This window comes from Podarcis erhardii (assembly GCF_964252035.2).
Source record: "Podarcis erhardii genome assembly, chromosome: 2".
NCBI classification, from domain to species: Eukaryota; Metazoa; Chordata; class Lepidosauria; order Squamata; family Lacertidae; genus Podarcis; species Podarcis erhardii.
Window position 1 is genome coordinate 124,307,441 of NC_138498.1, and position 27,149 is coordinate 124,334,589.

Sequence of the window (27,149 nt, forward strand, 5' to 3'; positions counted from 1 at the left end):
GCTGACTTCTTCCATTGAAAATTTGGACTAAAAAGAATAACCCGTGAGTAATTGGGAAATCGGATTTAAAAGGGGAAAAAAAATTTAAATTTGGAACGCGCGGGGGAGGTGCAAAAAGGAAGTCCGTCTCCCCCCTGTTGTAGAGGATTTAAAGCAAGGACCTGGCAACTAAGATCGAGAGAAGGGTCTACTTTTTATTGATAAAGTTACTAATTTCATGATGGAAAACTACAAGATTGTGCTGGAGAAAAGTGGAATGTGTGAGCTAAAGTGTAACCCCCCCCCGGGAACCGGGAGTGATCCGTGAGAGTGCCTGGTGAGGAGACATAGAGATTTTGACAGCTGTCAAAGTAGCTGTCAAAGTTGAAGAATAAAAAGAGAACTTTGTTACAATGACTTTGCCGGTTATATTTGTTACAATTTTGATATAAATTGTTGAAAACAAGGGATAACAAGTTACTTTGACTTTTGGGTGTGATCTGGAAGGAAACTGAGTTACCATAATCCCTCTAGAGGGGGCTTTGGGACACTACAAGAACTGCTACAAGTGGAAAATTACGCATGGAATTGAATGGGACTTTTTATCTCTTGGGAAAACTGCAGAAATGAAACATTATTTTGTCTACAGAGGTCTCTACACTAAAGGAGACAATAGATTTATCTATTGAAGAATGGAAGGGACTTGACGCAAGTTTTTGTTCCTGAACAAATAAAGCCTCTGTAGAGGAATTAGAAGCTTTTGGAATTAGAACGTTTTTGCAGTGGAACAGGAAAAGAAACCAGAGGAAAGTGAGGAAAGAGAACAACAAGAATTGGACAAAGCTGGAAGTGGGAACATTTGGGACATTCAGATTTAAAAGGACTAAGAAATAAAATTTGAGTTTTACTCTTAAATATAGAGATCTGGATGGAAAAAATGGACCTTCTTGAGATAGAATCCTTCCAAGATTGGGTGTTCGAAACTAAAGACTACCAAAAAGATGGCAAAGACTATTAAAAAGATGGCAAAGTGGAGCAGAGAGAGATTTGGACATAGATGTGGGGTCTCCAGGTTGACAGCAGACATTGATGGACATTGGGGATCATAACCGGGAAAGGGGGGAGGGAAATTTGGAATCCAAAGGGTGTAAAATTATACTTTGTTCTTTATTTTTTTTTTTATTTCATTCTGCTCTGCGTATTAAAGAGGGGAACTCGTGGAAGGGAACAGGGGTCGATTTTAGGGGGGGAAAATATTTTTAACACTGGGTCAATGATAATAAGCATAAAATTTGGGGTAAGAACTTGCTGAACTAATGTAATGGAATTGGAATATAAGAGGGGGTGAGATGGGGAAGTCCTGGAAAGACGTTAATGAAAATAAGGCCTAAAAGTTAATGTTCTTTTGTTCTTTTGTTCTTTTTCTTTTTTTTGTTATATTTGGAAATTTCAATAAATATTATTTTAAAAAAAACAACACACAAAGTGTTGGTGCTGACCTAACTGGCCTCTGCCATGTATACCTGAAGGAACATCTACACTCAGACATTCTGCCTGGACACCGAGGTCGCCCTTTGAGGGCCTTTTGCTAGTTCCCTCACTGCAACAAGTGAAGTTACAGGGAACCAGGGCAGAGAAGAAGAGGAGGAGTTTGGATTTGATATCCCGCTTTATCACTACCCTAAGGAGTCTCAAAGTGGCTAACATTCTCCTTTCCCTTCCTCCCCCACAACAAACACTCTGTGAGGTGAGCGGGGCTGAGAGACTTCAGAGAAGTATGACTAGCCCAAGGTCACCCAGCAGCTGCATGTGGAGGAGCAGGGAAGCGAACCCGGTTCACCAGATTATGAGTCCATCGCTCTTAACCACTATCTTATCGCTCCTCCTTTGGAGGTAGGAAAATGGCACCTCCAGCTTGTGGGCTTCCCTTTGTGTCAACTGGTTGGCCATTGTGAGAACAGGATGCTGGACATTGTGGGCCTTTGGCCTAATCCAACATCAAGGCTCTTCTGATGTCAATCATGTTTTGCCAAAGTCACCTTTACCCTTCATGATCCGTGGCAGCCTGTTGAGTAAACATGTTTTCTCCTGCCCTGCACCTGCTCCCATAAAGTTCCAGGGGACAACTTTATTCCCTTAACAATAATCACAATCACAGTGACCTATTTTTATTCTTTCCTGAGTCCAAGTAGCCCCCACCTCACCTGTTGAATATTGCCTTTGGGACCAATAAGGTAAATATCGCAATTAAGGGCAGCAGAAAGTTTTTTATTCAACGGTGCCTGAAAGGTTGGATGTATTATATATATATAGTGATACAAATCCTTGGGGCCAAGACATAGAGCAGGTGAAGTGGGAAGCTACATCTGTGTGATGCTGCCTTCGAGATCAGAAATTTTGACTGACTGGCTTTCCAGGAAAGACGCCCTCGGTCCAGTTTACCTCAAGGAGCATCTTCACCCCCATCGTTTGCCCAGACACTGAGGTCCAGCACTGAGGGCCTTCTGGCGGTTCCCTCGCTGCAAGAAGCCAAGTTACAGGGAACCAGGCAGAGGGCCTTCTCGGTAGTGGCACCCACCCTGAGGAATGCCCTCCCACCAGATGTCAAAGAGAAAAAGAACTACCAGATTTTTAGAAGACATCTGAAGGCAGCCCTGTTTAGGGAAGCTTTTAATGTTTAACAGACTATTATATTTTAATATTTTGTTGGAAGCTGCCCAGAGCGGCTGGGGAAACCCAGCCAGATAGGCAGGGTATAAATAATATAGTAGTAGTAGTAGTAGTAGTAGTAGTAATAGTAGTAGTAGTAGTAGTAGTAGTAGTAGTATCCTTATCCTTATTAAGACCAGCAGCTAATGTTTGGTGGAACAGCTACAAGGAAAGCATAGCAGGTAGACCCAGAATGATAACATTCCTTCTGTTGCTGCCTCTTGCAACCAGTGGGATGCAGCAGAGGGCAAAATGCCCACTGAATCCAATCAAGGAGGAAATATTGGCTGCAAATTTTTACTGGCTAGCAGACCACATCATTAGTGGAGTCACATTTTCAGGATTCTTTAACGATCAACCTCCTTTCACCTTTTTCAGCATCCCCATCAGCAGACTTGATTCGTAAGCAATGATGCATTGATTTTCCATTTTTCCATTTTCCGTGATACACTTGTTTTCTGATATCCTTGAAATTTTTCATTTCATTTCATTTCAGTTCATTTATTTCATTTAGTTAACAAGTTTTATGTTTCCGTGCAGATGCTGGCTAGGGAAACCTAACCAGAAGGGTGGTGGGGTATAAATAAATTATTATTATTAGTGAAAAACCATGTTGCAACATAGCTTATAATGTGTTTTAAGTAATTATTGGTATTTTTGACATGTACTGCTCTCCAAAGCATAACTTGTTTTCTAAAGGGTTGGAAGTGCTTTGGGATGTGTTTGAGTTGTGAGTTTTCTGTAGTAAATAAGATGTGAACACATTTCTTTCCCCCATGCACAACAAAATCTATGCAGCTGCAAATTGTAAATGTCAACTGTGCTTAGTCATTTGCAATGCAGCCTGGGGGTCAATTTGGCTCAAGGGACTTTTGGTAAGTCACCAGAAATGAGGCTGATTAGTGTTCTGGTCTTTCCTCCATCCTCCTCCCTTGCAAAAATACTGCAGACACAGGTACAGATAGACCTCTGTCTCTCTTTGCTCTACTTTGACCTCTTTTCATAGTTGCTTTGATTAATACAAAAAAGAATGTGACTTTTTCACAGCTGGGTGGATAGGAAGAACTCGCACGTTATTTCCTTCTCCCTTGCTGTTCGGGATATTAATCACAACCCCAGCATCTTACCCAACATCACCCTGGGCTACAGCATCTATGACACCTGTTCTGAGGGAAGACTGACTTCTGACTCCATGACAGACCTGCTTGCTGGTGGGAAAATCAATATTCCAAACTACCGCTGTGGGAAACAGAAAAGCCTGCTAGCTGTTCTTGAAAAGAGTGAATTTGACATCTCCACACACATTGCAAGCATATTGGGCATCTACAAGATCCCACAGGTAATCAGTTGGCCCAAGTGAAACACACCTGGCAACATTAGCCACCTGGTTGTTGTTGTTGTTGGCATCTGTCATTGAAAGACAATGCAGTGAACCTCTGGGATGTAGTCAAACCACTGTGTTGGCAGTATCAAAGTGACCTCCACGGTGCACAAGCCTAGGCAGTGGGTACGGAGGTCCAGGGCTGCCCAGACAACAAGACTTCCCTCTCAGGATCACTGCTGTGGTCCAAAGGAAAGCAGAGCAATGCATTTGGCACAAGCTTGGCTGCAGGAGTTGCTGGAAGGAGGCAAGCAAAGCACCACTCAGCTGACTTAGGATTTGTGCAGGGTTTACTCCTTCGCCTTTTCTTCACCCAGATGTTGGAGGGTATGAAGGGTGATGGAACTCCCCTGCAGTTGAGGACAGACAGGCCCCTTTCCTGTTGTCTTTCTTTCATTCTTTCATTCTTTCTTCAAATGCTTTATTGAATTCCAAAATAAAGCGTACATTCAGAAATAGAATAATACGTATTCCAGCATGATTAGCTGCTTTCATTATAAATAACTTCTATTATGACTTCCCATCAGCCCATCCTGGATCCTAAATGCTTTTAACATGTCACACATTTCATTATCAGTCCAAATCAATCTCTATTATTTTGTTTTCCTATGATTTTCCTCATTTTTGCAGCAGTCACTGCAGACCTGCCAATGAATTCATTGGTGCCAACTCTCCAGCCATTTTGCTTGCCACTCCAGTTTGGTCAGGATTGAGTCTCCCTTCCAATTTCTGGCTATTGGCATCCTTGCTGCAACTGTGGCATATAAAAATATTTTCCTCACATTTTTGGGGATGTCGGTGCCCATTATCCCTAGTAGGAAGGCTTCAGGGGTATTTTTGTAAAGGATATCTTAAATATCTTTTTTAAATTCGTTATGTATTCTCTCCCAAAATTCCTTTACTTTTCTCCACTTCCACCACATATGTAACATAAATATTTCTTTCAAGGTACAGCACACAGTAAACCTCAGATCATCCTTCCACAATCTATCCCATTCTTCCATAGGGATATTATATCCAAAATCTTGGGACCATTTGACCATCCTATTGTCTTTATATGGCCTACTGAAAACTTTTCTTCTCCTGCAGCAGGCATTTTAATTGAAGTTTGATTATAGAGTTTTACCATCTGGATCGTTTTTCTGAAAAACAAGCCATCATTCTCTTTCTCTTCTTTTACCAGCTCAGTTATGGCTTTGCTCTTACTGATAAATTCCAGTCCCCTTTTGTTTACCGCATGACACCAAACCAGGAAACGCAGTACCAGGGGATGGTCCAACTCCTCCTGCATTTCAGGTGGACGTGGGTCGGCCTCTTTGCTCCAGACAATGACAATGGGGAAAGCTTCCTGAGTACCTTGACACCTCTATTGAACAAAAGGGAAATTTGTGTTGCCTTCACACAAAGCGTACAACGAGAAACTTGGCTATGGATACCCCATGAAGCACCTGCCCTGTGGAGACAAGTCAATGTATTTGTTTACTTTGCAGACTCTCAAAGTGGACTTTACATAATCCTAGAGGTTGAGTCCTTACTTGAAAGGATACAAACTGGGGGGAAAGTCTGGATAACCACAGTTTTTCATAACAAAATGTTGTTACATGATATTGACTGCTTCCGGTATGCCCATGGCTCTTTGTCCTTTGTAATGAAGACCAAAAAAAGGATGAAGAAGGACTACTATGGGCCAATGTCCTTGGCTAGTCAGCAGTATTCAGAAGAAGCATTTGATTGTTCTTATTCAAAGCATGCCTTGTCTGTGAGGGGTATGACCAAATGCAGAGAGAAGGATAATGTGAAGATGCTGCCCCAGGAAGAGACTGATAGAATCCAGTCCCAAGACAACTATGTGAATTACTTGAGTATCCAAACTGTGGCTCAAGCTTTAAATGCCGCATATTCATCCAGGTCAAAGAGGTCGTTGATTGTGGGTGGCGGCAGCTTGGAACTTCAAAAGCTACAGCCATGGCAGGTAATAATCTAGCATGGTCAGATGAATCCAGGCGAGAGATACTTTAGTTCTTATTCAGAGAAGATTAGGATGTAGAGAGAACATGAAACCATGTTACATAATTCAGCCCTGCTTACTCATTGCTGGATTTTCCTCTATCATTCTAGCTTCATCGTTTCTTGAAAGAAGTCCAGTTCTTCTCTAATACTTCAGCTGATGGGCAGTACCTGGATGAGAATGGGGCACTGGCCGTTGACTTCGATATCGTGAATTGGGTGCTGTTTCCAAATAACTCTCATGATAGAGTGAAAATTGGGAGAATAGAGAGACTAAAGTCCTCAAATCTGAAGCTCACCATTAACCCAGAAGCAATTGTGTGGCCCAAGCGATTTAAGAAAGTAGGAAAAATTGGATCTGCCATTTTATTATCTATGACATCTGCTATGCTCTAATAACATTTTGAATAGTACATATGAGGCTTTGACTGCAATCTTGTGGATGCTTCCTTGGAGCTATGTCCCACTGAGTTTAGTGGAACCTGCTCTTGAGTAAATATGTATAAAATTTCAAATAAATAGGAGAATCTCCAAAGCAGAGCAGAACACATTTCCCTGGCTTTGTTGTTGTTGTTGTTTAGTCGTTTAGTCCTGTCCGACTCTTCGTGACCCCATGGACCAGAGCACGCCAGGCACTCCTGTCTTCCACTGCCTCCCGCAGTTTGGTCAAACTCATGCTTGTAGTTTCGAGAACACTGTCCAACCATCTCGTCCTCTGTCGTCCCCTTCTCCTTGTGCCCTCCATCTTTCCCAACATCAGGGTCTTTTCCAGGGAGTCTTCTCTTCTCATGAGGTGGCCAAAGTATTGGAGCCTCAGCTTCACGATCTGTCCTTCCAGTGAGCACTCAGGGATGATTTCCTTAAGAATGGAGAGGTTTGATCTTCTTGCAGTCCATGGGACTCTCAAGAGCCTCCTCCAGCACCATAATTCAAAAGCATCAATTCTTTGGCCATCAGCCTTCTTTATGGTCCAGGTCTCACTTCCATACATCACTATTGGGAAAACCATAGCTTTAACTATACGGACCTTTGTTGGCAAGATGATGTCTCTGCTTTTTAAGATGCTGTCTAGGTTTGCCATTGCTTTTCTCCCAAGAAGCAGGCGTCTTTTAATGTCGTGACTGCTGTCACCATCTGCAGTGATCATGAAGCCCAAGAAAGTAAAATCTCTCACTGCCTCCATTTCTTCCCCTTCTATTTGCCAGGAGGTGATGGGACCAGTGGCCATGATCTTTGTTTTTTTGATGTTGAGCTTCAAACCATATTTTGCACTCTCCTCTTTCACCCTCATTAAAAGGTTCTTTAATTCCTCCTCACTTTCTGCCATCAAGGTTGTGTCATCTGCATATCTGAGGTTGATCTTTCTTCCGGCAATCTTAATTCCAGTTTGGGATTCATCCAGCCCAGCCTTTCGCATGATGAATTCTGCATATAAGTTAAATAAGCAGGGAGACAATATACAGCCTTGTCGTACTCCTTTCCCAATTTTCAACAAGTCAGTTTTTCCATACCCAGTTCTAACTGTAGCTTCTTGTCCTTGGTGCCCTCTAAATATTGTGGACTACAACTCCCATGCACCCCAGACAGCATCATGCAAAGATATCTGAGGGGCACCAGGTTGGGTAAGGCTGGAGTATCGTTGGCAGATGTGATGGCAACAGATGGAGGACTTGTTTTATTGCTGATGTTCATATGACGGTTTATGCCATGCTCCTGTTTCTTGTTAACTGTTCATCTACTATTGCAATTTGTAATACTATTGTAGCTTAGAAATGTGAGATTTCAATGTTAAGGGCGGGGGCAGAAGTAGACCCAAAAGGTTTCTCTGCCATGCAGCTCTGCAAAAAAACACAAAAAAATGTAACTGCCCAAAATATGGTCTGGGGTCACCTGAGGTTATCTGAAGCAAATATCTCCTCCCCGGGATCCTTCCAAAATTCTATTATCTGTGTCCCAAGGCACAAATACACCTTTCACTTTCTCCTTAGTGCTCAGTTTTCTCTTCATGCCTAGAGCGTGCCTCGATCAAGATGCACAGAAAGCTGTCTCCCTGGATATTCCAGAAAAGTTCAGGAAGGGAAGCCGCCCTGCTGCTATGATTGCTCTCCCTGCTCTGAAGGGACCATCTCCACTCAGGAAGGTAGGAGAGGATCTCAGAGAGAATGGCCTTTGATGGGAAGATGGGGCAAATATTTGAGCCACTGCAAACATGATGTTAGTAATGGCTAGTTCCGTCATCTGTCAGGTGGGCACCATTGGCATTCTCAGAGAACAATGGAGGCATTCATGATGAGTTCAAACACTGTCAGGTGTGGACAGTCCTCGCCTCCCTTTGGTAACTGCACAGATAAGAATTAATGAACCATTTATAGTTTATACTCTTTTTATTCCGTCATCTGGCTGGAAGCACAGATCCACATCCCTCCACAAGGAGAGCACTTGGCTACTCTAATTCCTCCCCCTTCTAAACAGCCCCCCCCCCATGACATCCCGGCACCAACGGGAAGTTCCTCCTGCTCTCTGCATCCTTTGTTCTCTAATACAGATGGACCTCCTAGTTTGTGGGGAGGGAAGGTCCCCCAGACTCTCCTATGTTCCCTCCCTTCTGTTCTCTTTCCATTATCTCATAGCTAGGTAACTCTGTTCTAATCTGTGCAGTGTTTGTGTCTCTCCCTCTTCAGAAAGGAGCTGATCTGCCTGAGAATGCAATCCCCAATCCTCTGATTCAGAGCATGCCCTGACAGGCACCTCTTTTTCTAGAAAATAGCACTGGAAATAAGGAAAGGAAAGGAAAGGAAAATATAGTCTAGTAGCACCTTAGAGACCAACTAAGTTTGTTCTATGTCTGCACTACTCTGAAACAGAAGTCACCAGACCCTTGACCAGTGGTACCTCAGGTTAAGTACTTAATTTGTTCTGGAGGTCTGTACTTAACCTGAAACTGTTCTTAACATGAAGCACCACTTTAGCTAATGGGGCCTCCTGCTGCCACCACACCGCCGGAGCACAATTTCTGTTCTCATCCTGAAGCAAAGTTCTTAACCTGAAGCACTATTTCTGGGTTAGCAGAGTCTGTAACCTGAAGCGTATGTAACCTGAGGTACCACTGTATACAGTGGGAGGGTGGGGTGGGGTATTTCTCAGAAGGGTACTAGGGGATGGGTGATTAGCTCAATGGGTATGGTAAATATGCTGAAGACTGATAACGACTGCAATTAGTCATAAAGGAACAAAGCAATGGATAGTATGCAGATGACCAAAAATAGCTTTCGCATGTGTAATGAGACATGAAACCAATGTCTCTATTCAGACCAGTCTCTCCATTGTTTTCCCACCCCTAAGAAAACTTAAGGATATAAGAAAGGACTTGCTGCATAGAAAGAACAGCCCTCCCACCCCCCATGTGATCTGCAGCAACTAGTATTCAAAGGCATTCAAAGGACACCTCCAATGTTGCAGGGAGCACGTGTCAATGAATCCGGTCCTGGGGACTTTCTTGATGAGTGAGGGGAAAGTGAGCAAGAGTGCCAGTGTTATTCTAAAGCAGCAATGCTGCAGCAAGCAAAGGCTCTAACAGCTCAAACAGCTGCTAGTGGCTGTAAAGCCAGACAGGATGTGTGTGACTGCTGCCATGGAAACAAAGGGGCAGTCCATCCTTATTGAGCACAGGATATGAGCTCAGTGTGTGTCATATGACCTGTACAGGATGTACATGGGTGGAGTTTGGAGTTTCTCTCTGTTTGTTGAAGAGAGCAGACATCTTTTGACTGTATGACTGCTAAAGACAGGAATAAAGCATGTAGTTACATTTCTGTCTGAGTCTGATTCCCCTCCCTGGGGATATGCAGGGAGGAGGAGAAGGAGGAGAAGCAGTTGGTGTGTTTTTCTCACAGCCTGAGGAAAATCGCCGGAACGGACCTCGTGTGTTTTTTCCTGCCGGGAGTCGCCGGAGGGAGGTCAAAGGAATTCAGCCGGTGCCTGCAGATAGGCACATACCTCTGACCGAGCCTGAATTCTAACAGCCAGGGTGTATTGGGTTCACCAAACCTGTGGCTTCAGGAGGGTTCGCGTCCTGCCATGGAGTCAGTCAGCACTAGGGCCAGAGAGACAATTTCTGAGAGGTCCCAGCAGATCAGGAAAGGAGATAGTGCCACACAATAATACTCCTCCAACCTCCTCGGAGGAATCATGGAACACTAATGTAATACTTTATTTTGGAAATTGTTGTTCTAGCTTCCATTTATTATTAATAAAGTTGGGGTTTAACACATCTGCTTCTCAATACAGTGGTTACAATCAGGTTACATACACTTCTGGTTACATACACTTCAGGTTACAGACTCCACTAACCCAGAAATAGTGCTTCACGTTAAGAACTTTGCTTCAGGATAAGAACAGAAATCATGCTCTAGGAGCGCAGCGGCAGCAGGAGGCTCCTTAAGCTAAAGTGGTGCTTCAGGTTAAGAACAGTTTCAGGTTAAAAACAAACTTCCGGAACAAATTAAGTACTTAACCAGAGGTACCACAGTATTCAAACATAACAAGAAGCTGCCATTATACTGAGTCAATCTATTGATCCATTTAACCCACAGTTGTCTAATCCAGGGGTTCATTATTTTTTCCTGGTCTTTGCACTAGACGTTAATTTTTCGCGGTGAATAATAGCAGTTGGGTGCTGCTGCCAACCTGTCAATCACTAAATGCAATAGTGCTGTCAGCAAATTTCAGGTGTGTGACTGATGTTAGGATACTGAAGGGTGTTTTTCTCTATGCAGATGCTAATGAATGCACCAGATGTCCAGAAGATCAGCATCCAAATGAGGATAGACATCAATGTGTCCCCAAAATATCTACCTTCCTGTCTTATGGGGAAAGTTTGGGGAGCCTCCTGGCTTCCCTTGCTCTCTCCTTATCCTTAACCCCCGGCTTTGTGTTAGGAATCTTCACTAAATACAAAGAAACTCCAATAGTCAAAGCCAACAACAGGGACCTCTCCTACATCCTCCTCATCTCTCTACTGCTCTCCTTTTTGTCCTCCTTACTCTTCATTGGAAAGCCAAGGAACGTGACCTGTCTTCTCCGTCAAACAGCCTTCTGCATCATCTTCTCAGTTGCTGTCTCTTCTGTCTTGGCAAAAACCATCACTGTAGTCCTGGCCTTCCTGGCCACTAAGCCAGGGAACAAGGTGAGGAGATGGCTGGGGAAGAGTTTGGCCCACTCCATTGTCATTTCCTGCTCCAGTGTCCAAGTTCTCATCTGTTCCATCTGGCTGGGGATCTCTCCTCCATTCCCAGACTTTGACCTCAGCTCCCAGCTTGGAGAGATCATTGTCCAATGCAATGAAGGGTCTGTGGCCATGTTTTATGGTTCTCTTGGCTACATGGGCTTCCTGGCTGCCATCTGCTTCACAGTGGCTTTCTTAGCAAGGAATCTGCCTGGGGCATTCAATGAGGCCAAGCTGATCACTTTCAGCATGCTGGTCTTCTGCAGTGTTTGGGTGTCCTTTGTGCCCACCTACCTGAGCACCAAGGGAAAATTCATGGTAGCCGTGCAGATCTTCTCTATCTTGGCCTCCAGTGCTGGGCTCCTGGGCTGCATCTTCATTCCCAAATGCTACATTATTATATTGAGGCCTGATTTGAACACAAAGGAGCACCTGACAACAAAATGACATTTGATGCTTAGTTCTAGGGGTATCATAAAATTGTACAGGTAGAAGTCCCAGCCACAATCTCAACTGGAGTAAAACTGCTCATTACCCATAGCAGGATTCCATAAGCTGCTTAAGAAGTTGCAAACTGAATTACTAAAGTACAAAATGTACTTAGCTAAATTAGAAGAAAATGATATTAAACTGGGTACATAGGGATATCTTTAAAAGTCGTATGGGATTCTGATAATACAACTAATACCACTACTACGTATAATAATAATAATAATAATAGTAATAATAATAATAATAATAATTTATTTATTTCTCCAGCCACTCTGGGCGGCTTACAGTACATATTCAATCAATCAATCTTTATTACGGTCCAGAGACCGAACAAATCATTACAAATCAATACACAATTCATACAGCCTACCTCCAGGTTAATCAAGTATTGTGTTTAGAATATAGGGCTCATTTGAATATAGCAGCCTCATTTTAAAAGCAGCCCATGGATCAAAACTGTAAGGGGAGGGGAAACATAAGGGTCAGACTGAGTCCAAACCAAAGGCCAGGTGGAACAGCTCTGTCTTGCAGTCCCTGCGGAAAGATGTCAAGTCCTGCAGGGCCCTAGTCTCTTGTAGTCTCTGGTCTCTCTATGGCATTTAAATGTCCCATAATGTTCAAGGATTGGTCCGTTACGTAGGACATCAGTGAGTTTGAGAATGTCCACATGGTTAGACCCTGCTCCACAGGCGGGAAACAGCGCCCTTCCCACAGTTTCTCCATTTGCAGCCACATCAGACAGGTCCGACAGGGTCTTTTGATCTCTTTTATTCCTCTGTCGCCCTTCCATAATCAAGGGATAATATATCCCACAAAGCAAGACCCAAACATGTGGGGGCTAGTCCAGGTATATGCTCAGTGCCCAGAAGCAAAGGCTTGGAGGAGCGTGGCTTTGGGGTGTTACCGGAAAAATGTGAGGGCTCCCTTGGACAAAAACAAAGACACCAACCAGGATAACGTGGAGCAAAACAGCAGCCTGTAGGCTTGGCCTTTATTGAACTGTTGTAACAGGGTGTTCCCCTCACTTGCAGGAGAGAGGAAAGACACAGAAAAATGGTGTGCAAGGCCTTATAAAAACTTTTGAAATTCCCCTTCTCTAGGTCAAGCCCACCCCCAGAAACATCATGCATACATCACAGAAAGGAGGGGTTGAGGGAGGAGTTGCAGTGGTAACCTGAGTGTCCTGTCACCTGGCTGGTTCCCTTCTCCTCCTCCCCATGAGTCATTTTCTGAAGACAAAAGGTAGTCACAGTTTCCTGCCCCCTGAGGGAAGATCTGATCATTGTCCTTTGTTCCAGTCCATGCTGAATCCACTCCTATATGCAAGTTCTTTGTGATCTTGATTGTCTTCTGTCTAGGACCATCAGGGTTGGCATAGCAACTGGGCAGGGCTCCTGTGGATGTGCTGGCCTGGCCTGTATCAAACCTTCCCCATTTGGTAGTCCTTCCTTCATGGAGTAAAATAAAAGTGGAACAGTGCAAATCCGATGTATGGTTGATTTTCTATGAATTTATAACAGAAGTGTAGCGTATGTAGTGTGTGAGTGTGAGTGTGTGTGAAGTTTGTACAAACTGAATGATGGGGTAAGTTTGTACAAACTGATGATGGGTTTGTTTGACCAACACGGCTACCTATCTGTAACTGAATGATGGGGGGAGGGGTTTCCTGCTACAGGGTTACAGTGGTGCCCCGCAAGACGAACGCCTCGCAAGATGGAGAACCCGCTAGACGAAAGGGTTTTCCGTTTTGGAGGCGCTTCCCTATGGGCTTGCTTCGCAAGACGCAAATGTCTTGCGAGTTCCTGCGGGTTTTTTCCCCTCCCCCCCCTTTTCCTTCCTAAGCCGCTAAGCCGCTTATCAGCTGATCCGCTGATAAGCCGCTTAACAGCTGATCGCTAAAAGCCGCTAAACTGCTAATAGCGCTAATCCGCTAAGCTGTCAATGGGCTTGTTTCGCAAGATAAAAAAACCGCTATACGAAGAGCCTCACGGAACGGATTAATTTCGTCTTGCGAGGCACCACTGTAATCTGGCTGCCAGTTGGCAAGGTGGTCCACGGGTAAGGTCTGGGTAAGTCCTAGACTGAGTGAAGTCAGCGACAGTCACTTGCCCTGTGCTCAGTCTGTTTCCCCGAAAATAAGACAGTGTCTTATATTAATTTAAGCTCCCAAAGATGCACTAGGTCTTATTTTCAGGGGATGTCTTATTTTTCCATGAAGAAGAATACGGTACACATTTATTGTTAAACAACAAAAAAAAGGAAATTTATTACCTGTATACGGTACAATGTGCACGACTCCTGCCCCGCACGACTCACTCACTGTCTAATTGTGAGTCAGCCAGACCCCGTCAGGGCAGAGCAAGCAGCAGGCGGCAGCTTGTCCTGGTGTCGGCGGGGGCTCTCTGATTTAAAGAGACTTCACACTGTCTGAACAGCTCCGGCTGTGCTGCGGCCAATCAGTGAGTTGCGCAGCGGCGCCCGCTGCTACGGTCCAGAGGAGACACCTTATGGTAGCTTCAGGGGCCTTATATTCTGGGGTGGCCTTATTATCAGGGAGGCCTTATATTTGGGGAGGGCCTTATATTACAGCGAGAGGCAAAACTGGAAGTAGGTCTTATTTTCAGGGGATGTCTTACTTTCGGGGAAACAGGGTATGTCAAGGTTGATGTCACAGGTGCTTTTCCCAACAGGGGTTCCCTCCCCTGTGAAGAGGTGGCAAAGGGGTCCTTTAGTGGGTCCCTTCTGTTACGGTAAAATCTGGGTGCGAGGCTGCTCTGCCACACAGCTCGTTGGACTAAGTCCGCGGGTCCCTGCGGAGGAAAATGAGCTCAGCCGGAGACAGGAGCAAGCTGCAGAAGATCCAAGTTTATTGCACAACAGGTTCAAGGCGAGATTGAACAGCGAGAAAGGGGTGACATGAACTTTTGAAACTTCCCTCCATGTCCCAGAATACAGTGCAAAATACATCCCAGTTACATCATGAATACATTAAGAAGAGGTTGGGTTACACAGATTACATCATGAATACATTAAGAAGAGGTTGGGTTACACAGGATTAACATATGGAGGAGGGAGGGGGGAATATGCAGAGCTGGAGATATGCGCAGATAAGCACATCCTGAGTACCGGTGATGAGAAGACAATGGTCCATGTACACATAGTCTGCCACCTGGCATTGCCCGGAGGAAAGGCTTGGCAGAGTGATTTGACAGGATTAGGGTCTTGACACCTTGCTTGAGGGATTATGGAGGACAGGGGAGGTGTCATGGAGTCCTAGAGAAATTGAGCAAATTGGCACGTTGAGTTTCTATGAATTTTATAGATTTTAGTCCCTTTTGACATTGACAATTGGAAATAAATGGATATATTGTAGCGAAGAAGGTGAAGAAGGCATGGCCCCCCTTCCGTATCACTTCAAATACAGGTACTGATGGGTGAGGTTCAGGGCTGTCAGGTTCCAGGAAGCGATGTCTCCCCTGTAATATTGGCCCCAGGTCACAGCCACTGCTACCAGAGGCAGGCCTTGCTTTTGGTGACTTGGTCCATGTGCACAGATCCAGCAGTTGGGGTAGGGAGCTTCTCTGGCCACCTTGTTCAACAGTCGGGTATGAGTTTTGGTCCCAGGAGGAAAGAAGTTCTTGCTCTGTGTACAAAGGGGTTAGGCCAACGTGCCTCGGACAGGGGTGCCCAAACTTCTTTCAAAGAGGGCCAGATTTGATGAAGTGAACATGTGGAATGGCCGACCAAAGTTGTTGACCTTTTTTAGGACTGAAGTTGTTGATTAGACCCCCAAAATGGACTTTGGTGATGCGTGGCCTAGGGGATGCAGAGGGTCATTGGTTTTCAGAAGTCTCACGTCCTTGGTGACCCCCCCCCCGGCACCTCTGAGGCCTGGTGTTATCCCAACTTGGGGTTTTGTGCAGCCCCTGCAGTGTGAAGCCAGCCTTCTAGGTATTCTGGCCCTTCCCAGTCGTTGGTTACTCCAATGTCCCAGAGGCAACAAAATCACCATAGGCAAAGTCCTTGCAGTTCAGTTTTCTGGGGCTGAGAGTCCATTCGAAGGCATTGGCTCCCAAAGATCAAGTTCTCTGTGGGGTGGTTAGAATCTGTGTAGATATAAACAGCTCCCCCATTGTCCACCTCTGTCTAGTTTGGGTGCTTGGAAACTTCACCTTGGCTGTAAAGGAGGGAGCTACTGTTTGCACATCACAAGCAATTTTGTTGATGTCAAGGAGATAAAAAATTACACAACTTTTTGAAGGTAAGCCCTGTTCAGGGAAGTTTTTAGTTTTGATGTTGTAATGTGTTTTTACTATTTTTTGTTGGGAGGCGCTCAGAGTGGCTGGGGAAACCAAGTGAGGTGGGCGGCCTACAAACAATAAAATTATTACTATTGTTATTATTATTATTATTATTACTACCATCCCTCCAATCTCGCCGGCCAAGCGATGCTTAGCTGCCCTGCACCCCTTGGGCACCTTTGTGGGAATGGAAATGAGAAGTCCACCAAGGTCGTCCCTGTGAGAGCCCCCATCCCCAAACAGGACTCCCGGGACGCGTCCCCCGTTTCCCCCGGCAGGAATCCCTTGGGGCGCTCCTGGCTGCGCGCGGGTGGCGAGGCGCGCCTCTCTCGGCTGGAGAGAAGGAGAGTGCATGAAAGCGAGAGAGCCGAGAGGCCTAGAGAGGCCTGGGAAGAGACCCCTCCCTCCCCCACTTCCGTCTCTTACCTCCTCCCCCCCCCCCCGCTCGTCCTGGGAGGCTCCTCCGGATGGAGAGGTCGGTGCTGCGCTCGAGGGAGATTCTGCGCGCCGGGCGAGGGGTGAGCCGGGCCAAGGGGGTCTCTGGGCGCAGGAGGGACTGGGGACGGAGGGGGCAGGGGAACTTGGGGAGGAGGGGAAGCCTCCCTGGGGGAGGAAAGCCCCGTCCCGCATTGGCAGCGGGGGCAGAGGGAGAAAGAGACGCTGCCCATCGGAAGGGAGGTCTCCCACTTGGGCGCTGGCGGGGGAATCTCCGGAGACGCTGCCTTGGCTTTTCCCTCCTGCCCAGAAACCTGCCTTGGGGAGAGGGGTCCCTGAAAATGGGAGGGGGTCCAATTCCCCACCCTCCCCTCCTCCCCCCACCCCCAGGCCAGCCAGCTGCTGCTGGGGGCTCCAGAAGCGGGACTCTGCTGCTGCTGCTGGTGCTGCTGGGTTACACCAAGCCAGGTCGTTGGTCCAGCTGGAGAGGAGAGGAAAGCGCAGGAAGCTCTTGAGAGGAAGGAGGGAGGGCTGTCCAGAGGGGGGTTTTGCTTCTGGAATCCTCTTCCACAAAAGGACATAAACTCATTTGCCTCTCCCTAGTTTTCAGTTTTAAGTGTCAATTCCACTGCATGGTTAATTGACAGTGATAATGTAGTGCTCTATTAAAAAAAAAGACTGGAGGTGCTATGGAAATTCTTTCAGGATTTATATATACAGTACAGTGGTACCTTGGGTTACAGACGCTTCAGGATACAGACTCTGCTAACCCAGAAATAGCACCTCGGGTTAAGAACTTTGCTTCAGGATGAGAACAGAAATCGTGTGGTGGCAGTGGGAGGCCCCATTAGCTAAAGTGGTACTGAAGGAAGGTGAGGAAAGGTGACCCGACCTAGGCCCGAAGTCACACACCCCTCAATAATCACCCCAGGCCTCAAAACTGTCCAAAATTCCTTTTGTCTTCTAAAAATCCACAGCTACAGCTTTTCTGTGGATTCTCACAAGATGCTGGTACATAGGCAAAATGTTATTCTTTTATCAGCACGAGAAGGCTTCAAAAGGCTAATGAATAGGCTCTGTCAGAGCAGGCCTGAGAACTGACTTTTATCTCATTCAGTTGCAACATCTTTGGACATGCTGAACCGTTCTCATTCCCCTCTTCCTGGGAAGGGTGCCAAGAGTCCACAGGTTAAGAACAGTTTCAGGTTAAGAACAGACCTCCAGAAAGAATTAAGTTCCTAACATGAGGTACCACTGTAATTTACAAATGGACAGCCTTTCTATAACTTTTTTCTTGTTTAGGCAATGTCAGAGGGATTTACAAGCTGAGACACAATCCATCAGCACCCAAAGACAGTAAATGCATGCACCTTCCCAGTCTGGGGTGCTTAAAAGGACAAAGGGTCCATTATCAGGATAGACAATACCTGTAACTGGAGGCTTTCCACACAGGCATGTGCAGATGCAGACCAGTTATTGCCATTATTACTGGCGAGGTGTTTGAGATTCCGATATCTACAAACACTGTGTGAGAGAGAAAGGGAGTGGGTGGGATCATTTTTTATAGCAATGCTGTAATTTTGTCCGTAACATTTGATGAACTGATATTGTGGTGCGAATTCCAAAAGAACTATGCAAAACCCACAAAGAAACACACAGGTTAATGGTGGCGTTAGCTTTCCTGGCCCGCAATCTGCAGCATTCTCCTGCTGTCCACAAGGGTTTAGGCCATTATAGGTTTATTCGCCTCCAATGGGCCACCAGGAACTTTGTTGTGTTTGCTTCAAAAGATAAATGTTCCTGAAGACTTTGACAGTCACATATGACATAAACAGCACTTCTCTTTTATTTGTTCCACACAGGAGAGACTCTGATTCACAAGTCTAAGCACATCTTGCTAGAAAAAGAAAAACACAGAAATGTGAAGGGGAAATTGAGAGGTAAGCCCTTTGAGTATGCAGTGAGACATTTCACTACGTTTGTTGTTGTTTAGTCGTTTAGTCGTGTCCGACTCTTTGTGACCCCATGGACCAGAGCACACCAGGCACTCCTGTCTTCCACTGCCTCCTGCAGTTTGGTCAGACTCACTACGTTAAAACATATCAAAAGCCCTGCTGGATCGAGAAGATGACCCACTTTTGGCTTGTCTTCTGCAATTGCACCCATTTACCCATGTTTCTGTGGAGAGACATGGCCTCCAGTCTGCCCTTCCCTGCCCATTGCTAGGCAGGTTGTAGGCAGAGATACCTTTTTCTTTCTTTCTTTACCTTTACGCAGAGATAACTACGTCCCACTCTTCCTCTCCATTCCACCAAATTCCCAGTATTAACCACTATATTTATTCTCATGTCTTTGGGATTTAAGGGAAGATTGCTAGTGAAATTCAGGGGTTCCTGTAGTCCATTATTACGACTGATTGAATTTGTTAGTCCCTTTAGTTTACCAGGTCAACCCAAAGAAACTTGCAACCAAACATTTTAGTGATTAAGACAAAATTGTCATTGGGAATTCTGAACAGGAGAAATAAATAGCAGGATTATGGAGAGAGAGAAGCTCCCTTTCTGGTGAGGAACCTCTGTATTTAAATTGGCAATTCAAGAGAACCAGTGTATCTAGGATCACGCTGCATTATTAACGATACTTGATCATGATTAAAAGTTGATGATTCATTACTACTATCTGACATTATTTCATTTCCTAAAAAATAGGAACATAGAAGAAGGAAGAGTGTAGGAGATGTTAAATTAAGAGAAGGTACCAAAGGCACTTGATGTGTGTTATATTCCTTTGTCCTCTTTTTTACAGGATTTCCTTTCCCCCTACTCAGAAGCAAGCGATAGAAAGGACAGTCAGAGCAATCTGTACTTTGATTAGGAATCATGAATAAACCATTTCAATATATGGAATAAACAATGTGATTCAGTCAGTGAACACACTTAGTTCACATCAATGAACTGAAACAATGGAGATACCACTTAAAGGTATGGATTGTAGCAAGGACATCTGTGGGAGTGGAACTCCTGCAAAACATCAAGGAACTCACACAGAGGAAAAACCATTTAAATGCATGGAGTGTGGAACATGCTTCCGTCATAGACAATCGCTAAGAAGGCATCAATATACTCATACAGGGGAGAAACCATATAAATGTTTTGAGTGTGGAAAATGCTTCACACAGAGTGGAAACCTCTATATACATATGCGAACTCACACGGGGGAGAAACCATTTAAATGTATGGAGTGTGGAAAGAGCTTCCTTTTGAGTAATCAACTTAATGCACATCATCAAACTCACACGGGTGAGAAACCATTCAGATGTATGGAGTGCGGAAAGAGCTTCTCTCAGAGTGGACAGCTTAAAAGACATCAGCGAAGTCACACAGGGGAAAAACCATTTAAATGCATAGAGTGTGGGAAGTGCTTTATCGATAGTGGAACACTTAGAAAACATCAATGGACGCACACAGAGGGAAAACCATATAAATGCATAGAGTGTGGAAAGAGCTTCAGTCAGAGTGGAATCCTTAAATACCATCAACGAACTCACACTGGGGAAAAACAATTTAAATGCACGGAGTGTGGAAAGAGCTTCTCTCGGAGTGGACACCTTAAAAACCATCAACGAACTCACACAGGGCAGAAACCATTTAAATGCATAGAGTGTGGAAAGAGCTTCATCGAAAGTGGAACACTTAGAAAACATCAACGAACTCACACAGGGCAGAAACCATTTGAATGCATGGAGTGTGGAACAAGCTTCCGTCATAGAGAATCACTAATAATGCATCAATGTACTCATACAGGGGAGAAACCATATAAATGTTTTGAGCGTGAAAAGAGCTTGCTTTTGAGTAATCACCTTAATGCACATCATCAAACTCACACTGGAGAGAAACCATTCAGATGCATGGAGTGTGGAAAGAGCTTCTCTCGGAGTGGACAGCTTAAAAAACATCAGCGAAGTCACACAGGAGAAAAACCATTTAAATGCATAGAGTGTGGAAAGAGCTTCAGTCGGAGTGGAAACCTTAGAAAACATCAACGGACTCACACAGGGGAGGAACCATTTAAATGCATAGAGTGTGGAAAGAGCTTCAGTGAGAGTGGAACACTTCGAAAACATCAACAAACTCACACAGGGGAAAAACCATTCAAATGCATGGAGTGTGGAAAGAGCTTCAGTCAGCGTGGAAACCTTAAATACCATCAACGAACTCACACAGGGGAAAAACCATTTAAATGCATAGAGTGTGGAAAGAGCTTCAGTCAGAGTGGATACCTTAAATACCATCAACGAACTCACACAGGGGAAAAACCATTTAAATGCATAGAGTGTGGAAAGAGCTTCTCTTTGAGTGGACACCTTAAAAACCATCAACAAACTCACACAGGGCAGAAACCATTTAAATGCATGGATTGTGGGAGAAGCTTCACTAGAAGTGGAACGCTTAGAAGACATCAACGAATTCACACAGGGCAGAAACCATTTGAATGCATGCAGTGTGGAAAATGCTTCCGTCATACACATTCACTAAGAATGCATCAATTTTCTCATACAGGAGAGAAACCATATAAATGCATGGAGTGTGGAAAATGCTTCGGTCAGAGTTCGAGCCTTAATGCACATGTACAAATTCACACAAGGGAGAAACCTTTTAAATGCATGGATTGTGGGGGAAGCTTCACTAGAAGTGGAACGCTTAGAAGACATCAGCAAACTCACAGGGGAAAAATAATTTAAATGTATGTTTGGTTGCAGAATAAATCCAGGCCCATATGGAGCATATGGACCATTTGGACTGCATTTCTTCCAGTTGAGTGTCAGGCCCTGCCATCAGACTGAGACCGCCTTGTTGGCACTGGTTGATTATCTCTGGCAGGCGAGGGACAAAGGTAAAAGCTGTTTCCTGGTTCTGCTGGATCTCTCAGTTTCTTTTTATGCCATTGACCACAGTATCCGGTTACCGATTTGTGATAAAAATATATACCTTACCCAATTTGTTGAGAGTAAAGCTTTACTGGTCAGGTTGGCAACCGTTGAACCACGAGTATTATTTACAAACTCCTCCAGTCATCGTGCGCACAAAGTCCCCACACCTCTCACCTCTCGGCTTGACCTCTCAGAAGTCAAGATAGAGTGATCTGAATTAACCCAGAAAGCGCCACCTCATTTCCCCAATGCCACCTCTGCTTTGTGAAATACATTCCCAAAAAAAGGACATTGTAAATATTAACATATCCTCATGGACGGTCTAGGAGGATTGGGAGTTAGGGGCAGGGTTATGCAGCGGTTCCACTCCTTCCTCCTAGGCCGTGAGCAGAAAGTGGTGTTGGGGGTTGAGCATTTCAGAGCTTTGCATGCTCTATTCACAGCCCACCTCTTTCTCTCCAGGACGTCTTCCAGGCTCTGAATTCTTCCTTGGCCGCTTTGGGAATCTCATCCATGTCCCATGAGCCAGCCAGCGGGGGTTGGGGTCTCTCCTGGCTGTGGGCAGCAAATAAAAGTCAGGATTATTTGCAAATAAATGCTTTTGCAAACAAAGGCCAGGAATGTCTTCACTGACTGGCAGCAGCAACCTGGGATTTCATAACAAGGGTTTCTACCAGATGCCGGGGGGGGGGGTCAACCTGGGAGCATATGGACCATTTGGACTGCATTTCTTCCAGTTGACTGTCAGGCCCTGCCATCAGACTGAGACCACCTTGTTGGCACTGGTTGATTATCTCTGGCAGGCGAGGGACAAAGGTAAAAGCTGTTTCCTGGTTCTGCTGGATCTCTCAGTTTCTTTTTATGCCATTGACCACAGTATCCGGTTACCGATTTGTGATAAAAATATATACCTTACCCAATTCGTTGAGAGTAAAGCTTTACTGGTCAGGTTGGCAACCATTGAACCACGAGTATTATTTACAAACTCCTCCAGTCATCGTGCGCACAAAGTCCCCACACCTCTCACCTCTCGGCTTGACCTCTCAGAAGTCAAGATAGAGTGATCTGAATTAACCAAAAAGTGACTTCCGGGTTAGCGCCATCAGCCATGGTGGAATTCCTCTGATCCAGAGGAATCTGCTCCACGAAAATCGGGTCTTGCCCCCGCGGCAAAGACCCCTTAAAAATCCCAGGCGGAAGAAGCCTGGGAACGTGGGATTCGGCTGACACCAGGAGCGCCCCCCCTACACGCAAGGAAACCCCTTTTCGGGGATCCGAAGCGACGTGGGGAGAGCGGCGCGGTGTTTTGAATCGACCGCTATTTTTACCGAGTGAAGCCGCACAGCCGTTGCCAGAGAGCGCTGACTTTTTCCTGTGGACAATTGGACTCTAAACAAGTACCCGTGAGTAGAACGGAAAATTGGGCTTAGAAACACTTTAATTTGGCACTCAAACGGGAAGGTCTAAAACAGGAAGTCCGCCTTCCGTTTTTGTAAATAGCCTGAAGCAAAAATCGTGCAAGCTAAAGTCTGGAAAGTTCTACATAAAGATTTAAAATTCCTCCTGTTTTAACCATCTAAACCCCTCTTGGAAGTAGGAGTAAAGAGGGGGATTTTTGACTGTGTAAGCCTGCAGGAGAGAGAGTAAAGAAAGATAAATTTCCACCGTCTGAAACCTGGGAATGGGGTGTCAGAGACAGAGATTTTTGGTGAAGTTCATGGACTGTGAAAGTAACATCCGTTGACAGATAAAGAAGAGAAACAAATTGTCTCCAATGTTGTATTTTGCATTTAAAAGAAACAAAAAACCCGAAAAATGAAAGTAACTTTCTTTTGTTGGATCTGCTTTCAAAAGATGGATACAAATAGAAATTGTCTCCTCTAGAGGGAGTTTGTTAAATTCCTGCTGGAGTCGATCTGGGGACTTTACAGCTGTGGTGATAAGGATCGTGGGACCAGACTGTGACCTTGAACAAAGATGTGTTCGGAAGAAGTTTTGGTGCTTGCTTTTTGCAAGACAAGTGCTTTGTTGGAGCAGTTGCATGAGAAGATGGATTTGATGACTGTTGCAGTCAAAAATTTTGGACAAACTGAATATTTATACAGAAATCATCCAGGAGCCAACTCAAGAACCTGTTCTGATAGAGCAAGTGCAAACGCAGAAGATAGTGGAGGAGGCCGCTGCTGGACCTCAAGTAATACAAATGGAGAAGCCCTAGGCCCTACAGGAGTATAAGCCGTTGTTCTTGAACGTTGAATCTGGAGTGGGCCGGGGGGGGGGGTCTGGAGTTGTGGGGGCCCTTAAGTTTGGAGGGACTTTGAAATATGTTTTAAAATATTTTCTGGGCTTTACTGTTGACTCTGGGGAATGGGCCGATCTGCTGAGGAGAGACGGAGATACTTGCGAGTTGGAACATTCCCGAGACCTACTCCTCAATAAGAAAGGAAAGAAATTAAGAAAGAGATCAACAAAAGATGAGGTAAAGTGTAAATACAAACAAGAAGAAGATCTGCAGAACGGACATGGAAAAGACTTAAGAGCCTCGGACATAAGATTACCAGGTTGATGGACTAGATAATGGACAGTAAGGATTGACATAACCCGAGACCAGGAAGAAGGGACGCTGGAGGAAGATTGGAAGAAAATTTAAAAATAAAATAAAATTGGGAATTAATGTAAAATTAAGGAGCATTAGGGAAAATGTTGGTATGAAAATATTTGGCTTTAGTAGAAATGATATAAGGAATTATGTATAAATAAATATTAAGTTTTAAGCTTTAAGGTATTTTATAGTAAGATAAGGTTAAAATAAATTAAGGTAAATTGAATGACAGAATATAGTGAAAGATGGAAAGGATTTGCTGAGTTAACTAATAGGTTAGACTGTTAAGACAAATTACCCAATAAAAATTGAGAAAGATTGAAAGAATTTGCTGAAACAAATAACTAAACTAGAATACAAAAAGGGAGGTGTGAGGAGGTCGATGAAACAAGTAAATGAAGGATGGAGATATGGAATATAAGATGTGTGTTGTTGTTGTTTTTCTTGCTATTGATGTATTGGTTTTTTGTGTTATATTTTTTCCTTTTTGAGGTATTGTTACGTATGTTTTGTTAAATTTTTGCTGTTTTCTTTTTTGCTTTTTTCTGTAATCTTTGAAACTTCTAATAAATATCATTAAAAAATAATAATGAATTAACCAAGAAAGCGCCACCTCATTTCCCCAATGCCGCCTCTGCTTTGTGAAATACATTCCCAATATAATGACATTGTAAATATTAACATATCCTCATGGACAGTCTAGGAGGGTGGGGAGTTAGGGGCAGGGTAATGCAGTGGTTCAACTCCTTCCTCCTAGGCCGGGAGCAGAAAGTGGTGTTGGGAGTTGAGCATTTCAGAGGTTTGCATGCTCTGTTCACAGCCCACCTCTTTCTCTCCAGGACATCTTCCAGGCTCTGAATTCTTCCTTGGCCACTTTGAGAATTTCATCCATGTCCCATGAGCCAGCCAGCTGGGGTTGGGGGGCTCTCCTGGCTATGGGCAGCTGGGTGGGACTCTATTTATTCGCTTTTGCAAATAAAAGCCAGGATTATTTGCAAATAAAAGCCAGGATTATTTGCAAATAAAGGCCAGGAATGTCTTCACTGACTGGCAGCAGCAACCTGGGATTTCCTAACAAGGGTTTCTCCCAGATGCCGGGGGGGGGTGTCAACCTGGGACCTTTTTCTTGGATGCAAGGCAGATAGAATAACAGAATTATATTTAGTTAGTTTATGTATTTCATAAATTCAATTACTGCTTGATTGCAAAACCCTAAAAGTAAAATGAAACTAAAAGATCGAGGAAAAGTCACCAGCATGCAGTCCAATCCTTTTCTGAGAACAGCAGTGTCAATGCCTAATATTTCAGAATCACAGCTGAACAATCCCCAAGAAATGAAAATGGAAGTTGACAACAGGACAAGAAGAATGGATTCTTTGCACCTTAATGGTTGCCAAGAGACTGATAACTGATGAACTAACTGGAAGAATAAAAACATGACAACACGATAGAAGATGCAGCACATGAATGGATTGCCTATAGACGCAGACTCTGTTTGGACATATATATTGATATTTGAAATGAATTCATACTAAATGTAGTGGGGTATTCGTAGCCATGTATGCATTAGGATAGTAACATCACTTATATCTATATAGTAATGAATAGAAATGAAATTTAAGTAAAGTAAATAACAACACCTTGTCATTCTTGGCTACATGGAGGGCGAAGTGTTCAGCTAAGACATTATCTCTGGTGGCAGCAGGAATAAAGGGGGTGTTTAGTGGGATGTGGGTGGCGCTGTTGGTTAAACCGATCATAAGGGCTTGCCGATCATAAGGTCGGCAGTTCGAATCCCCACGACGGGGTGAGCTCTCATTGCTTGGTCCCTGCTCATGCTGACTTGGCAGTTTGAAAGCACGTCAAAGTGCAAGTAGATAAATAGGTACTGCTCTGGCGGGAAGGTAAACGGCGTTTCCATGCGCTGCTCTGGTTCGCCAGAAGCAGCTTAGTCCTGCTGGCCACATGACCCAGAAGCTGTATGCTGGCTCCCTCGGCCAATAAGGCGAGATGAGCGCCGCAACCCCAGAGTCAGCCACGACTGGACCTAACGGTCAGGGGTCCCTTTACCTTTACCTTTATCTTAGTGGGAGAACCAGGAAATACCCAACTCCTCTGCATGTTTTGCACGACATGGGAAGGTGGCATAGGGGAGTGTGGGAGCATCTTGAATCAAGCAGGCGTGAGGCAAGAGTGTGCAAAATGCTTCACTGTAAGATCATTGCTAATTTCCCCCAAAATGACACCCATAGGGAGAAACCATATGGGGGTGTACAATGTGGGGAAAGGTTCGGTCCGGCTCCTGAAATCAGAGCGCTAAAGCAGCTTTTCCCAATAGGTAGCCTGCCTACTCCAGGGAACCTCCCCCCCCCCAAGGGGGTCCGCAGCACCATTCACACAACAGAAACTATGGAAGAGACGGGGGAAATTTCATATGTGTGGCTCCATGGCAACCTTTAGGATTGAACAGGATTTTTACTCAGAAGTCAGGCCCACCCAATTCAATGGAGTTGATCAGCATTTCTAAAGGGGGGGGGGCGCATATTGATATTCCAAGGGGGTTACAGGGGAACATGATATTCCAATGGGGGGCCAGGGCATGAGACTCGGGGGCCACATAAGGAAGTGAGAAGCGAAGAAAAGAAAGCAAAGAAGTGCTCGTGCTTTGCAGTGGATTTCTAAATAAAAGCTACAAATAAAACATGGTCTGTTCACAAGGAAAATATTTAAATAGCTACCTTTCTCGGTCAATGAACTCCTAGAGAGGCAGGAAGTGACGGAGCAGGGTGGGGTGGGGGTAGAGGCAATGTTGGAGGGGGTGGGGTCTCCATGCACATCCTCGGAAGAGAAGGAGGCCTGCAAAGGAGGAGGGGAAAGGTGCAACTTTTCAGATGGGGGTGATTTGGGGTGCAGGGAGGGAGAAGAATTTGCTTTTCCTGCCCCTGAATCTACAAAGGGGGGAGGAGGAAAGGTGAGAGGGGTGAAAGCAAGGAAGGGCTCCCCCCTTTCCCTCTGGAAGGAGAGGAACCGCCGGAGATCCGACACGTGTTTCCCAAGGACAGATGGGTGTGGGGGGGAGCGTTGGTTGG

General features: G+C 44.8%; 2 protein-coding genes across 7 annotated transcripts; both read left to right on the forward strand.

The window, feature by feature from the left end:
* Positions 1-3,525: 3,525 nt before the first annotated feature.
* On the forward strand, positions 3,526-11,747 carry LOC309335237 (vomeronasal type-2 receptor 26-like; the record flags this gene model as incomplete). Its single annotated transcript, XM_081850111.1, has 6 exons — positions 3,526-3,563; positions 3,736-4,027; positions 5,253-6,041; positions 6,188-6,418; positions 8,090-8,216; positions 10,852-11,747. The coding sequence occupies 6 exons, from the start codon at positions 3,526-3,528 to the stop codon at positions 11,745-11,747; spliced, it is 2,373 nt and encodes a 790-aa protein (XP_081706237.1).
* A 4,227-nt stretch (positions 11,748-15,974) lies between these two features.
* Positions 15,975-21,566, forward strand: LOC309336774 (uncharacterized protein). 6 transcript variants are annotated; one of them, XM_081853085.1, is made up of 4 exons: positions 16,528-16,611; positions 18,391-18,468; positions 19,334-21,027; positions 21,112-21,566. In XM_081853085.1, the coding sequence occupies exons 3-4, from the start codon at positions 19,491-19,493 to the stop codon at positions 21,267-21,269; spliced, it is 1,695 nt and encodes a 564-aa protein (XP_081709211.1). In that variant the 5' UTR covers positions 16,528-16,611; positions 18,391-18,468; positions 19,334-19,490; the 3' UTR covers positions 21,270-21,566. The 6 variants fall into 6 exon arrangements, with proteins under 6 accessions (XP_081709209.1, XP_081709207.1, XP_081709211.1 ...); XM_081853083.1 differs by lacking the exon at positions 16,528-16,611 and adding an exon at positions 15,975-16,053 and having other exon boundaries at positions 19,334-21,566; XM_081853081.1 differs by having other exon boundaries at positions 16,493-16,568; positions 19,334-21,566.
* Positions 21,567-27,149: the final 5,583 nt, after the last annotated feature.

Excerpts from the sequence above, each read along its gene's own strand:
- LOC309336774 (XM_081853083.1), top strand. The coding sequence starts at position 19,491 with ATGGAGATACCACTTAAAGGTATGGATTGTAGCAAGGACATCTGTGGG.